Here is a 16,081-nt window from a genome sequence, read left to right as displayed (position 1 = left end):
CTCCTGTCCTGATATAGCCGAGCTGGGCAGAGCCTCCCTCCCCTCCCTTCCCTCCTCTGGTCACACCCAGGCTCCTCCTCCCTCTGCCCCTTCCTTTCCTCCCCCTGCTACTGCCTGGAGTCCTCCCACCCCCCACCCCCCCCCCCGCCCGCAAAAACCTTCTGCTCCCACCACTGCTTCTCCCTGCACCCTGCTGCTGTCTGGGCTGATTCCCGCTTTCAAAGAGAAAAAGGGAGAACCCAGCCATGTCCTGGCAGGGGGCGCATCACAAAAACCAGGAGACAGGGAAAGCTGCACAAAGAGGCCCAGGCGCGGTGGCTCACGCCTGTAACCCCAGCACTTTGAAAGGCCAAGGCAGGCGATCACTTGAGGTCAGGAGTTCGAGACCAGTCTGACCAACATGGTGAAACCCTTTCTCTACTAAAAGAAAATACAAGCCGGGCGCGGTGGCTCACGCTTGTAATCCCAGCACTTTGGGAGGCTGAGGCGGGCGGATCACGAGGTCAGGAGATCGAGACCACGGTGAAACCCCGTCTCTACTAAAAATACAAAAAATTAGCCGGGCGTGGTGGCGGGCGCCTGTAGTCCCAGCTACTCGGAGAGGCTGAGGCAGGAGAATGGCGTGAACCCAGGAGGCGGAGCTTGCAGTGAGCCGAGATTGCGCCACTGCACTCCAGCCTGGGTGACAGAGCGAGACTCCGTCTCAAAAAAAAAAAAAAAAGAAAATACAAAAATTAGCCGGGCGTAGTGGCGTGTACCTGTAGCTGAGGCAGGAGAATCGCTTGAACCCAGGAGGCAGAGGCTGCAGTGAGCTGAGATGGCTCCACTGCACTCCAGTCTGGGTGACAGCGCAAGACTCCATCAAAACAAAAACAAACAAAAAAAAAAACTGCCTAGAGAACACCAAAGAGAAACAGGTTAAGCTCACACGCTAATGACTTCAAAGGGCATGGAGTGAGGACTAGGCGGCGAGGCGGAGAGACAGCATAGAAAAGGAAACTTCTAGAAGGAGCTACCTCAGCCATCAAACGTGATGAGTTCTGGAGACCTTAAGGCTTAGCAGTGAGTGTTCATCACACAAATAGACATATTTTTCTATAATTATTCCCTTTTGGCCACGGGATTCATTAGTTTACAAGCATGAACCCCAGCACGTGGATTTCAACCCATTTCACAGATGGTCAGAGTTAGGATCAAGATCCGGCTGTCGGGGGTGTCGGGGACGAGGAAGACATGCAGCCACAGCAGATGGGAAGTGGGAAGTACCCGACCTGCTACCCCTCACCTCGGGCACAGCCCATCTTGTGGCTGAGAGCTGAGGTGTCACATCTCAGCCCGGCTCGTGGGTGCCAGGGAAGTGGAGTCAGGGATTATGAGAATCCCCAGGCTACAGCCCTTGGCTCCAGGATGTGGCCCTGGAGGTGACTGAGAAGGGGACTCATGGGCCTGTAGGCTGGGCAGCCTGGGATCGGGGATCAGAAGCAGACACTGAAGTACAGAGAAAAGAGAAGTATAGAGGAATTGCGGGGTGTTCCTGCAGGGCAGAAGAGAGAAGCCTGGGATCCCATGCCGGGTAGGCTCAGACGCACCCTTGGAAGTGAAGTGGACTCAGGAGCTCCCCGCCCCGGCCCTGGTAGCAACAGCTGTGCCCAGACACATGGGCCCTGGCCGGGGTGAGAGAGTGACGGCAGAGCTGGGAAGGAGCCGCTGGGGGACAAAAGGCAGAGAGGCTGAAACCAGAGGACGGAGACCAGGGGTAGAAGTTAGAGGGCTGTCAGGGAGGGAGAGGCCAGTGTGAAGGGGGCACTCAAGCTGGGGGCGTGAGGCAGGTGACAGAAGGAGTCAAGACAGGAAGGGCACTGCTCTGGGAAGATGTAAATCCCACCCTCCACCCTCCAGCTGCAGATACAGATTGGGGCTCAGCCCCTGCAACCTGCTCCGTGCTTGGTGGAGAGTGGCAGGGACCCAGTTCCCTCACTCTTTCCCAATCTCGGTTTTCCCTGCACCTGGAGCTCTGGGAGAAACCTCTCCTCGTTGCCCCCTCCCCCAATCAGGCCGTGCCTCGGTTCTCCCTGCACCCAGAAACCCAAGCGGTGCCTTCTTATTCCCCCTCCCCAGGCCTCACAGCCACTTTCCCCTCCTCCTTCCTGGAACATCACATCAGGAGCTTTTCTCCAACCCCCTCCCGCCTCTCTGCCTTACCTGTGGCCCATGGGGAGGCCTTGAGCATCCAGAGGAGGCCAAGGAGCTCCAATAGCCGCATGGGCCCAGCGGGCAGAGGGCTGGGGCAGAACAGGCTTCAGGACCAGGACAGCGGCAGGGACGTGGCTCTGGGGGTGCACGTAATGAAAGTGCTGGTTATCGGTTTTGCTGAGCCTCACCTTTGCACCGCCCCACCTCTCCCATCTTCCTCCCTTCTTCCTGCATCCGGACAGACAGACGTCAGCGCTGTGGGAAGCGGGACACGGGGGAAAATGATAGGACAAGTCCAGGAAGTGTCAGGCAGGAAGAGCTGCTATTGGCTCAGCCCCACAGCCTGCCTGGCCCACATGGAGCTCGCTGAAAGCTTCCCTTCCTCCCCGACACCCGTGGAGGGTACCCTTGACCGAGGGCTTGGACTCTGGAGTCTGGGCCGACTCCTGCAGCCTCTCCTTAGTTTCAATTCCTCCTGCTGGGGACACAGTGCAACCTCGCTCTTCTTCAAGCCCCTTCTGTCCCTCAGTCTGCCCCGACTCCATCCTGCCCCCTGCAGGACCCCATAGGCCAGACAAAACCGTGGGAGTAATTAACACAGAATTCCATCTGAAGTCATTTTATTATCTGAAGAGTTGGGGCTAGGTCCCAGAAAAGGAAACATGGATGACCAAAGGAAACACTCAAAAATACTAGTCTGGGCCCGGCGCGGTGGCTCACGCCTGCATTCCCAGCACTTTGCAAGGCTGAGGGGTGTGGATCACTTGAGGTCACGAGTTCAAGACCAGCCTGGGCAACATGGCAAAACCCCATCTCTACTAATAGGCTGAGGCAGAAAAATCGCTTGAACCCAGAAGGTGGAGGTTGCAGTGAGCCGAAAGCACACCACTACACTCCAGCCTGAGCAACAGAGCGAGACTCCATCTCAAAAAAAAACTAGTTTGGACCCAGCACATTATTTGACCTATCCAGTTTGGGCAAAGGTGTGAAGAATAAATGTTCTCACCCAGCTGGTGGGTGTGTAGGTGGGTTGGGTTGTTTTAAAAGGGTAATTTGAGGATCACTTGAGGTCAGGGGTTCGAGACCAGACTGGCCAACATAGTGAAACCCCGTCTCTACTAAAAGTACAAAAATTAGCCTGGCGTGGGGTGGGCACCTGTAATCCCACCTACTTGGTAGGCTGAGGCAGGAGAATTGCTTGAACCCCGGAGGCAGAGGTTGCAATGAGCTGAGATCGTGCCTCTGCACTCCAGCCTGGGCGACAGAGCGACACTTCATTTCAAAAATAAGATAAAGTAAAACAAATGTTCTTATCCAGCTGATGGGTGTGTAGGTGGGTTGGGTTGCTTTAAAGGGGTAATTTGGTGGCATCTATTAAAATTTTAAATTAGTGCCTTAGGACCCAACAATTTCACCCTCCATCTCTGTGTCCAAGAAGGCCTTCAAGGAAGCATTCACGAGGATGTTTATTGACTCTCAATTATGGCAATTTTGATGGAAATTGGAAACAGCCCAAACGATTGTTTCAACCCAGAAACAAGATGGACTAGTCACCCTACAGAACACTGTGCTCAGGCCAGATTCAGTGGCTCACGCCTGTAATCCCAGCACTTTGGGAGGCCGAGGCAGGAGGATCTCTTGAGCCCAGATGTTCCAGGCCAGCCTGGGCAACATGCCAAGACCCCATCTCTAAAAAAAAGAAAAAAAATACACAAAAAATTAGCCAGGCATAGTGGTGTGCACTTGTGGTCTCAGCTACTTGGTAGGCCAAGATGGGAGGATCACCTGAGCCCAGGAGGTCGAGGCTCCAAAGAATTATCAATATAAAATTAGGTCAGGGCCAGGCACAGTGGCTCACATCTGTCATCCCAGCACTTTGGGAGGCCAAGGTGGGTGGATCACTTGAGGTCAGGAGTTTGAGACAAGCCTGATCAACATGGCGAAACCCTATCTCTACTAAAAATACAAAGATTAGCCAAGCGTGGTAGTGCATTCCTGTAATCCCAGCTACTCAGGAGGCTGAGGCAGGAGAATTGCTTGAACCCAGGGGGTGAGGGTTGTAGTAAGCCAAGATCACACCACTGCACTCTGGCCTGGGTGACAGAGTGAGACTCCGTCTCAAAAAAAAAAAATTATAAAATAAAATTAGGTCAGACCAGACACAGTAGCTCACACCTGTAATCCCAACACTTTGAGAGGTCGAGGCGGGAGAATCACTTGAGGCTAGGAGTTCAAGACCACCCCGGGCTAATATAGCGAGAACCATCTCTACAAAAAAAAAAAGATAAAAAGAAAAATAGATCTAAATAGGTCTGACCATCGCTAACGGAAGAAGCTTTGCAGAGAGAAACTGCAGCTCTTCCTCTTCCCAGCAGGCCCGAGGGACAAGATTGCAAAGGCAGCCAGTGAACTCACCGAGGCCAGGCCCACTGGGAGATCTTCATGTGGGGCTGTGCCTCTCATGTCTCCTGGGGGACCTCATCCTTATCGAGAGTCACTGAACGGACCCTAAATAAGAGGCACTGTGAATACCCACCAAGTGACACTGCCTGCGCATCAGTTGTGCAAATGGCTGCACCAAAATCCAGGGGACACATTGTATAGCCCTGGCCTCGGGGTGTGTGGTCAAGTTGAGGAAGTGAGCAAAGAAATGAAAAGCTAAAGAGTCCAAACGAGGCGGAGCTCAGAGCCCGACAATGACACCATTGGTGGTAACTCAGGGGAGGGGCCAACAGGGAGCAGGGCTACTCTTGGGATCTTCCACTTCGATTTCTTAATACATTTGATCAATTTGCCCAGCATGAAGATACTCGTTTGCAAAAAGTTTTGTTGTTTTTCAGAGCAGTCTCTGTGGAAACCGCTGAAGCCACGTGGTCAAGCACCACAGCCAGCCAAGACGCTGCAAACCAAGCTGGAGGTTTCGGGGGTTTCCAGCCCTTTTTTTTTTTTTTTTAAAGTATCAAACACCATAAAATTCCCATCACTGTTCTGGAGACACAGACGTAAATGGAGAATGGATCCCTGTTGTAAGTAAAGATCACCGGGCTCCCGGGGAGATGGATCCCAGATCTACCCCCATCCACCACCCCTTCTGTCCACCACCCTCTAATACCCACACCCCCTTCTGCTCCAGCCACCAGACCCCAACCTCAGCCTGTGCCCCACTCCAGGCCCTTACCTGAGCCATTCCTACACCTGCAGTGCCCTCTCGCTCTTCCTCTTTCTCTCACCTGTGAAAATCCCACCTTTCCTTTACAGTTCTACACCTTCCTCACCTCCTTCAGGAAGTCATGTGCAATCAGGAAGTGACCTCTTCCACTCCTGGAATTTTTTTTGTTTTTTGTTTTTTGTTTTGAGATGGAGTCTCGCACCGTTGTCCAGGCTGAAGTGCAATGGAGCGATCCCGGCTCACTGCAACCTCTGCCTATGGGTTCAGGAGATTCTCCTGCCTCAACCTCCCAAGTAGCAGGGGTTACAGGTATGTGCCACCACACCTGGCTAATTTTTCTGTGTACTTTTAGTAACGATGGGGTTTCACCATGTTGGCCAGGCTGGTCTCAAACTCCTGCCCTCCAGTAATCCTCCCACCTTGGCCTCCCAAAGTGCTGTAATTACAGGTGTGAGCCACCACGTCTGGCCCACTCCTGAAATTAATGGTGCTCATTACTGATCTCTCTCCCATGATGCATACTTACTATCTCCTAGCTGGGAACACAGTCATTTGAACGCCTGCCCAGAAGGGAGAGGGAAAGGTGACATCTTTGCATTCTGAATGGGGACAAGTGGCCACTTTCCCTGCAGAGCCTGGGAAGGAGCCCCGCCCCACTCAGGGAGGCGATGGACGAGCTAAGACTGCGGGAATCCTCCGTCTGCGGTTCGAGAATGCCCCATGCCCACCTTGGGGTCCAGCCTTCGTGGGGAAGCTGGAGAAGATGGAAGAGAAAAGAGTGTTCTACTGGGGTTGGGAGACATGGCTGTAATGTCAGATGCTGCTGACTGTAGGCTGCCCACACACAACTGAGACTGGGAGCTGGCTCCAGAAATTAGTAAGGTTCCAGCCAGAGCTCAAGACAGGCAAGAGGATTGCTGGGGAGAAGGAAGGAGCAGAGCTGTGGGAAGACTATGCTGACAATGGTGCGTCGGCTCAATCGTCAGTGACACTCGCCATCGGGCCCCTTCCTAGTGACACTGAAATGGAATGCACGGGAAGTCAGTGGACAGAGTCACTGTGGTGAACTCTGTCTCTGCAGTGGGGGGCACTGGTCTCCCCCTCCAAGGTCACTTTTGTCACAGGTACCTGGGGGAAGACATGAATCCAGAAACGTACAGGCCAGGACCAGCCCCCAAATATCAAGGATTAGGGAGGGACATGTTGAAACTAGGGCTACAGGCTGGACACAGTAGCTCACGCCTATAATTCCATTACTTTGGGAGGTCTAGCTGGGCAGATCACCTGAGGTCAGGAGTGTGAGACCAGCCTGGCCAACATAGAGAAACTCCGTCTCTACTAAAAATACAAAAATTAGCTGAACAGGGGGACGCACATGTGTAGTCCCAGTTACTAGGGAGGCTCAGGCACAAGAATCGCTTGACCCCGGGAGGTGGAGGCTGCAGTGAGCCAAGATCATGCCACTGCACTCCAGCCTGGGCAACAGAGTGAGACTATCTCAAAAAAAAAAAAAAAAAAAAAAAAGGAAACTAGGGCTCGGGAATAGGTCAGTCTTTCTCCCAGGAGGAGTGAGTGAGGCGGGAGGAGGTTGCGAATGTTGGGCACTATGTGATTATGTGAATTGCAGCTACAGTTGTCCCGATAATATCAGCTGATGGGAGTCCAGGGACCCACAAGAGTTGTCTCTGAAGTCATGGTGGCTAGGGTAATGGGAATCAGCTTGCTTGATGGGTAGATGACAAGCTGATACTTGGCTTTAAGAGTAAAGTTCCTCGGCTGGGAGAAGTGGCTCACACCTGTAATCCCAGCACTCTGGGAGGCCGAGGTGGGTAGATCACCTGAGGTCAGGAGTTCGAGACCAGCCTGACCAACGTGGTGAACTCTGTCTCTGCTAAAATACAAAAATTAGCTAGGCGTGGTGGCGAGCACCTGTAATCTCAGCCACTCAGGAGGCTGAGGCAGGAGAATCACTTGAACCCAGGAGGTAGGGGTTGCAGTGAGCCAAGATCATGCCACTGTGCTGCAACCCATACAAGAGCGAAACTCCATCTCAAAAAAAAAAAAAAAATGGGTAAAGTCTCTCAAAGCCAGTGAGATTGGTGTAGCAGTCAGAAAGTGTCAGCTTATGCTGCAGTAACACAGTTCTAAAGGCTATATGGCTTACGACAGCAAAGGTTTATTTCTTGCTCATGCCACTTGCCCATTTCAATGTCTGTGCTCTCATCCATGCCATCTTCACTCTGGGACCTGGGGTGGCCAAACCACCCCCGTCTGGGACATTGCCAGTCTCATGGTGGTGGAAGGTGACAGATGGCAAAACCACCAGCTGGCTCTTGAAGCTTCTTTCCAGAGATGATGTGCGTCCCTTCCACCCACATTTTGTTGGCCAAAGCAAGTCACAAGGTCGCCCTGGATATAAAATACTATCAGAGAGAGGCACTGCCAGTCAGACATCAAGCGTGATATCAGCGATACAGGAAGGTATGGTCTACCCAAGGGAGGGAAAGCAAATATTTTCAACAATAACACAATCTACCACAGCTGGGATCCCAGCAGAGGTATGGTTTATGCAAATCAAGATCCCATCAAGCAGGATCAGACCCCTGGTGGGGCCTTGTGTGCCACACAAAGAGATCTCGCCACTGCACTCCAGCCCAGGTGGGCGACACAGTGAGACTGTGTCTCAAAAAATAAAAAATAAAAAAACCACCTAAAAATTCCAAAGGAAAATTTAGGAGACTATATGTATAATTTGGGAGCTGAGGAGACTATTTTAATCAAAACAAGAAGGCCAAAAGATGTAAAAATAAAATTACACATATCCTACTACATTAAAAAGTAACATTTTGTGGGGGAAAGTTATCAAAACAATACAAAGTAGTGGCAGAATTGTTTGCAATCTGAATGACAGACAAAGGGTTAATATCTGTAATATACAAACAGCATTTACAAATATATATTTTAAAAACACACTGTTCAACCTGATATTCATGGACATTATATATTAAATGCCTCTTAAGATACTTTCAGGATCACAGTATAATTCTGTTGGTTTTTGGAGTCCTATAGTATGTTTATGATGTTAGAATCATAGGCAAAATGTTTTTCAATAAATTTTTTCAAACTTCTGTTTTCGGCCAGGCATGGTGGCTCACGCCTGTAATCCCAGCACTTTGGGAGGCCGAGGTGGGTGGATCCCTTGAAGTCAGGAGTTCAAGACCAGCCTGGTCAATATGGTGAAACCCCCGTCTCTACTAAAAATACAAGAATTAGCCAGGTATGGGGGTGCATGCCTGTAATCCCAGCTACTTGGGAGGCTAAAGCAGGACAATCTCTTGAACCCTGGAGGCAGAAGTTGCAGTGAGTCCAGATCGTGCCACTGCACTCCAGCCTGGGCAACAGAGTGAGACTCCATCCCAAAAAAAGAAAAAATCTCGTGTTTTCATGTGAAGTTTGTTCCACGTGAAGTTTATTTTTCTTCAGTCAGTTTCTCTCTTTCCTTCTCTTTCTGTCCTTCCTTGCTTGTTTCATGCAAGCATCATGATGCCTAAGATAAACTCAAATGCTTGATTGACACTTGCACAAAATCTCCAGAAACCTAAGGTCACACAGGGACATTTCGGAAAGCAGCCCGTTCTATTTTTCATGTTCTTATTGGCAGTTTCATTTATGGCCGCTGCTTTAATGCAGTTTCTAAGAATTCATCACACCCTTTATGACTGAATGCAAACATCCAAGCTTGAGAAGAGAAGGGACAGAGGGAGACAGCAAGAGCCTGCCAGTTTCTGTTTGCAATACGCTATCGTTTCTGATTCTAAGGAGGAAAAATAACCTCATAAATTTAAGTATGGAACTTATCCTCTTAGAAAGAATGCTCACATTAAGAGTAATAAATGTCAACATTTATGGATTTATGGGGTTTTAAAAAAAACTCAAAGCTTGTGCAAACATTTCTCATATGGTCATTGTTTTCCGAGGATTGCGTAAACGGAAGCCCAGGTCAGCTTCAGGATTTTTCTGGAGGTTCAGCAAAGTCATATCAAATCAGGGAAATGGGGTCTTGCCTTTCTCTGATTAATTTACTTTCTTCTGTCTCCTCTTGTCTTCTTCCTAGAGTCTGGTGCATCTGAAAGTTCTGTGAACACTGGCCTGCCGCATTCTGTGGATCTGGAGGCAACTATCGCCCTCCTATAAATACCAAGGGTGCCACTGGCCTGCTCCTTACACCAGACAGTAAACAGTCACCAAGAGCCTGATTGAAGCTTTGGGACAAAACAATGAAACCAAAAGATGGATTTGCTGAGTAGCAGAGACCGTAAACTGCTACTCTCGGTTTATTTATTTATTTATTTTTATTTTTTATTTATTTATTTTTTTGAGATGGAGTCTCACTCTGCCGCCCAGGCTGGAGTGCAGTGGTGTAATCTCAGCTCACTACAGTCTCCGCCTCCCAGGTTCAATTGATTCTTCTGCCTCACCCTCCCAGGTAGCTGAGATTACAGGCCCATGCCACCACGCCTGGCTAATTTTTGTATTTTAAACCATGTTGGCCAGGCTGGTCTTGAACTCCTGACCTTAGGTGACCCACCTGCCTCGGCCTCCCAAAGTGCTGGGATTACAGGAGTGAGCCACTGCACCCAGCCGTCTCTATGTTTTAAAAAATAAAATAATAATAAATATATTATTTTTAGGCCAGGTGCAGTGACTCATGCCTGTAATCCCAGCACTTTAGGAGACCGAGGTGAGTGGATCACTTAAAGTCAGGAGTTCAAGACCAGCCTGGCCAACATGGCGAAACGCGGTCTCTACTAAAAATACAAAAAAAAAAAAATTAGCCAGGTGTAGTGGCGCACACCTGTAATCCCAGCTACTTGGGAGGCTGAGGCAGGAGAATTGCTTGAACCCAGGAGGCAGAGGTTGCAGTGAGCTGAGATTGTGCCATTGCACTTCAGCCTGGGCAACGGAGGGAGACTCTGTCTCAAAAAATAAATAAATAAAATAAAAAATAAATATATTATTGTTAAAACTGGTTTTCCACCATTGGTGATCTTAAAGTGTGTGCTTAAAACTTTTATTTTAATGATATTATTCTTGAATTGCAAGCCCAGATATCTATAGCATGATTGGTCTTAGTGAATTTATTGAGGTATACATTTTAATTAAAAGTACACGGTGACTCACGCCTATAATCCCAGCACTTTGGGAAGCAGAGAAGGGTGGATCACAAGGTCAGGAGATCAAGACCATCCTGGCTAACATGGTGAAACCCCATCTCTACTAAAAATACAAAAAATTAGCCAGGCGTGGTGGCAGGGGCCTGTAGTCCCAGCTATTCAGCAGGCTGAGGCAGGAGAATGGCGTGAACCTGGGAGGTGGAGCTTGCAGTGAGCTGAGATCGCGCCACTGCACTCCAGCCTAGGCGACAGAGTGAGACTCCATCTAAAAAAAATATATAAAAATAAAACTGAAGATGAAATATGTACTGTACATCTAGATGTCTAGAAAGCCTGGTTTGCAATACACAATGCTGGATCACGAAATAACTGTTATAGGTAGCATTTGTATAACATTTTTCATTCCTGGATATTGCTTTTACAATTTAGTTCTACTTTCATGATATGAGCCAATGCCATATTTAAAAAAAATATTACCAGGTCCTGTACAATTTTTGTATTTTATACTACAGGGAATTTAGTTTAATGAGCTTAAAATAAAACATTGTTGACTGGATTATTAAAAGCAAATCACTAAAAAATCCTCTATGTAAGACTCTCCCCTGGGCACAGTGGCTCACGCCTGTAATCCCAGTACATTGTGAGGCTGAAGCAGGTGAATCTCTTGAGCCTAGGAGTTCAAGACCAACCTGGGCAACATGGCGAAACCCCAGTCTCTAAAAAAAATACAAAAATTAGCTGAGCATGGTGGTGCACACCTGTAATCCCAGCTACTTGGGAGGCTGAGGCTACAGGATCACTTGAGCCCAGGAGGTCAAGGCTGCAATGAGATATGATCATACCACTTGCACTTCAGCCTGGGCCACAGGATCTCTATTAATCATACCACAGTCTGGGTATATACCCAAAAGATTATAAATCATGCTACTATAAAGACACATGCACACGTATGTTTATTGCAGCACTATTCACAATAACAAAGACTTGGAACCAACCCAAATGTCCATCAGTGATAGACTGGATTAAGAAAATGTGGCACAGTCCAGGCGCAGTGGCTCATGCCTGTAATCCCAGCACTTTGGGAGGCCAAGGTGGGTGGATCACGAGGTCAGGAGATCGAGACCATCCTGGCTAACAGGGTGAAACCCCGTCTCTACTAAAATACAAAAAATTAGCCAGACGTGATGGCAGGCGCCTGTAGTCTCAGCTACTCAGGAGGCTGAGGCAGGAGAATGGCGTGAACCCAGGAGGCGGAGCTGGCAGTGAACGGAGATCACACCACTGCACTCTAGCCTGGGTGACAGAGAAAGACTCCACCTCAAAAAAAAAAAAAAAAAAAGACAAGAAAATGTGGCACATATACACCATGGAATACTATGCAGCCATAAAAAAGGATGAGTTCATGTCCTTTGCAGGGACATGGATGAAGCTGGAAACCATCATTCTTAGCAAACTATCACAAGGACAGAAAACCAAATACTGCATGTTCCCACTCATAGGTGGGAATTGAACAATGAGAACACTTGGACACAGGGCAGGGAACATCACACACTGGGGTTTGTTGGGGGGTGGCGGGCTAGGGGAGGGATGGCATTAGGAGAAATACCTAATGTAAATGAAGAGTTGATGGGTGCAGCAAACCAACATGGCACATGTATACCTATGTAACAAACCTTCATGTTGTGCACATGTACCCTAGAACTTAAAGTATAATTAAAAAAAAACCATACCACGGTCTTTCCTATAGAAAGATCTAAGCTCGCTAATATGACTGAATTGCTTCACTGTTGAATTCCAGCAAACACTTAAGGAAGAAATCATACCAACCGTACAGAAACTCTCAGAAAATAGAAGGAACACTTCCCAGCTTTGTTTATGAGCCCAGCATTATTCTGATACCAAACCAAGACAAATACATTCCAAGAAAACTAGACCAATATCCCTAACAAATATAGACACAAAAATCCTCAAGGAAATATTATGAAATAAAATATAGCAATACATAAAAATAATGCGTCATGACCAAGTGGGGTTAATCCCAGGGATACAAAGCTGGTTAAACATTTGAAAATGAATCAATGTAATTTCTTATGTCAACAGACTAAAGATGAGAAACCACATGATCATTTCCATAGATGCAGGAAAAGCATTTGACAAAATCTGACATCCATTACTGATAAAAGCTCTCCGAAAACTAGTAAATAGAAGGAACTTCCTCAACCTATTAAAGGACAGCTACAAAAAAGAAAAAAAAAATCAGCAAAGTATCTTAGTCTGTGCAGGCTGCTGCAACAAAATACTATAAACTGGGTAGTTTATAAACAACAGACATTTATTCTCATAGTTCTAGAGGCTGGGAAGTCCAAGATCAAGGCAGATTTGGTGTCTAGCGAGATCCTGCTTTCTGGCTTATAGACAGTTCCTTGTTTCTGTGTCTTCACATGGTAGAAGGGCAAGGGTCTTTCTAGGTCTCCTTTTTTTTTTTTTTTTCCTGTGACGGAGTCTCACTCTGTCACCCAGGCAGGCTTGGGGCTAACTGTGACCTCTTCCTCCCAGGATCAACGATTTTCCTGCCTCAGCCTCCCAAGTAGCTGTGACTACAGGCGTGTGCCACCATGCCCTGCTAATTTTTGTACTTTTAGTAGAGATGTATTTCACCATGTTGGCCAGGCTGGTCTTGAACTCCTGACCTCAAGTGATCCGCCTGCCTCAGCCTCCCAAAGTGCTGGGATTATGGGTATGACCTTATCTGGCCTCTGGGTCTCTTTCATAAGGGCACTAATCCCATCCATGAGGGCTCCACCACCATAGCCTAATCACCTCCTGATATGGTTTGGGTCTGTATCCCCACCCAAATCTCATGTTAAAATGTAATCCCCAATGCTGGAGGTGGGGCCTGGTGAGAGGTGATTGGATCATGGAGGTGAATCCTTCATAAATGGTTTAACACTATCCCCTTGGTGCTATTCTTGTGGTAGAGTTCTCATGAACTCTGGTTGTTTAAAAGTGTGTGGCATCTCCCCACTCTCTCTCTTCCTCCTGCTCCAGCCGTGTGAAGACACCTGCTCAGGCTTTGCCTTCTGCCATGAGTAAAAGCTCCCTGAGGCCTCCCCAGCCATGCTTCCTGCATGGCCTGCAGGACCCTAGGCCAATTAAACATATATATGACCCAGTCTCTGTTCTTTCTTTTTTTTTTTTTTTTTGAGACAGAGTCTTGCTCTGTCACCGAGGCTGGAGTGCAGTGGTGCGATCTTGGCTCACTGCAACCTCCGCCTCCCGGGTTCAAGTGATTCTCCTGCCTCAGCCTCCCGAGTAGCTGGGATTACAGGTGTGTGCCACCACCGCCAGCTAATTTTTGCATTTTTTAGTAGAGAGGGGTTTCACCACGTTTGCCAGGCTGGTCTCGAACTTCTGGCTTCAAGTGATTCACCCACCTCGGACTCCCGAAGTGTCCGTTATTTCTTTATAACAATGTGAGAACAGACTAAAACACCTCCCAAAGGCCCCACCTCCTGATACCATCACCTTGGGGGTTAAGATGGCAACATATATGGATTTGGGGAAGACACGAACATTCAGACCATGGCACTAAGGCACTAAGTACATCTGTAGAGCTAAGGTCATTAATAAGGTTTTTTTTTTATGTGTTCATTTGTTTGTTTGTTTTGAGACAGAGTCTCGCTCTGTCACCAGCCTGGAGTGCAGTGGCACAGTCTCGGCTCACTGCAACCTCTGCCTCCCAGGTTCAAGTGATTCTCCTTCCTCAGCCTCCCAAATAGCTGGGATTACAGGTGTGTGCCACCACACCCAGCTAATTTTGGTATTTTTAGTAGATACGGGGTTTCACCATGTTGTCCAGGATGGTCTCGATCTCCTGACCTGGTGATCTGCCCACCTCGGCCTCCCAAAGTGCTGGGATTACAGGTATGAGCCACCACACCCGGCCAGTCATTAATAGGTTTTGGAGGGCAATTCTTTGTTATGTCAAGACTAATCTTTCAGCCAGGCACAGTGGCTCACACCTTAATCCTAACACTTTGGGAGACGGGAGGATCACTTGAGCCCAGGAGTTCGAGACCAGCCTGGGCAACATAGTGAGACACTGTCTTAAAAAAAAATCACTGTGATTAAACGCAGCAGTGCAGAATTGCTTTTGGTTTACTATTTTGACAAGAGCCATCCACTTGTCTCATCCTAACGTTTCTTATTCTATAGGTCAGGAAGTCAGTGTGGGGATTCTGCAAGGTGGTGAGGATATTAATCTCAATTTTACAGTTAGATATTAGGAAAGTGACCATAGGAAGTTTGTGGACACAGGGGCCTATAATGACGCAAAGTCAGGGTATAACTACATTTATCAGGGCTTTTGTTAAAAAGCCAAAAAAGGTCGGGCACGGTGGCTCACACCCGTAATCCCAGCACTTTGGGAGGCTGATGCTGGCAGATCACTTGAGATCAGGAGTTTGAGACCAGCCTGGCCCCCGTCTCTACTAAAAACACAAAAAAATTAGCCGGGCATGTGGCACGCACCTGTAATCCTGGCTACCCGGGAGGCTGAGTCAGAAGAATCACTTGAACCCAGGAAGCAGAGGTTGCAGTGAGCTGAGATGGCCCCACTGCACTCCAGCCTGGGTGACAGAGTGCGACTCCACCTAAAAAAAAAAAAAAAAGTCAAAACAAAGACCAGGTATAATGGCTGATGCCTGAAATCCCAGCACTTTGGGAAGCAGAGGTTGGAGGATCCCTTGAGGTCAGAAGTTGGAGACCGGCCTGGGCAACATAGTGAGACCTCATCTCTACAAAAAAAAAAAAAAATTTAAATTATCTGTGTGTGTTGGTGTGTGCCTGTAGTCACAGCTACTAAGGAAACTGAGGCAGGAGGATTGCTTGAGCCCAGGAGTCTGAGGCTGCAGTGAGCCATGATCATGCCACTCCACTCCAGCCTGGGTGGCAGAGCAAGACTTTCCCTATATATTTAAAAAAAAAAAAAAAAAAAAAAAAAAAAAAGATGGCAGCAAGGCTGTGGAGAAAAGGAAACACTCATTCACTGTTGGTCAGAATGTAAATTGTTCAGCCATTACGAAGAGCAGTTCAGATATTTCTCAAAGAACTAAGAGTCAAAGTACCATCCAACCCAGCAACCCCACTACTGGGTAACTATCCCCAAAAAAAATAAATTGTTTTACCAAAAGGACACCTGCACCCATGGCACAGCAGTATTCACAATAGAAAAGACATGGAATCAACCTAGATGCCCATCTATGGTGAAAAATACGGTATACATACACCATGGAATACTACACAGCCATAAAAAAGAACAAAATCATGTCCATTGCAGCAACAGGAATACAGCTGGAAACCACTAGTCTGAGCTAACTAACGCAGAAACAAAAAACCAAATAACGCATATTCTCACTTATAAGTGGGAGCTAAATATTGGGTGCACATGGACATAAAGATGAAAACAATAGACACAGGGACTATTAGAGGTAGAAGAGAAGGAGCAGGGCAAGGGCTGAAAAAACGATCTACTGGATACTATGCT

At 47.9% G+C, this 16,081-nt stretch overlaps 1 protein-coding gene across 4 annotated transcripts in view; it reads right to left on the bottom strand.

The window, feature by feature from the left end:
• MUC3A (mucin 3A, cell surface associated) overlaps positions 1 to 16,081 on the bottom strand; it is a 72,868-nt gene that overhangs the window by 20,032 nt on the left and 36,755 nt on the right. For 2 of the 4 annotated variants that reach the window (XM_055292633.2, XM_063646290.1), the window contains exon 2: positions 2,203 to 2,330. In XM_055292633.2, coding sequence (XP_055148608.1) covers positions 2,203 to 2,263 — 61 coding nt within the window. In that variant the 5' untranslated portion in view covers positions 2,264 to 2,330. Of the gene's footprint in view, positions 1 to 758; positions 1,056 to 1,589; positions 1,774 to 2,202; positions 2,331 to 16,081 lie in introns of those variants that run through there. The other 2 variants (XM_063646289.1, XM_055292634.2) reach the window with 2 other exon arrangements.

This window comes from Symphalangus syndactylus, chromosome 9 (assembly GCF_028878055.3).
Source record: "Symphalangus syndactylus isolate Jambi chromosome 9, NHGRI_mSymSyn1-v2.1_pri, whole genome shotgun sequence".
In the NCBI taxonomy this organism is placed as follows: Eukaryota; Metazoa; Chordata; class Mammalia; order Primates; family Hylobatidae; genus Symphalangus; species Symphalangus syndactylus.
Note: the sequence above shows the minus strand (reverse complement) of the source record. Positions and strands in the feature narration are given on the sequence as shown.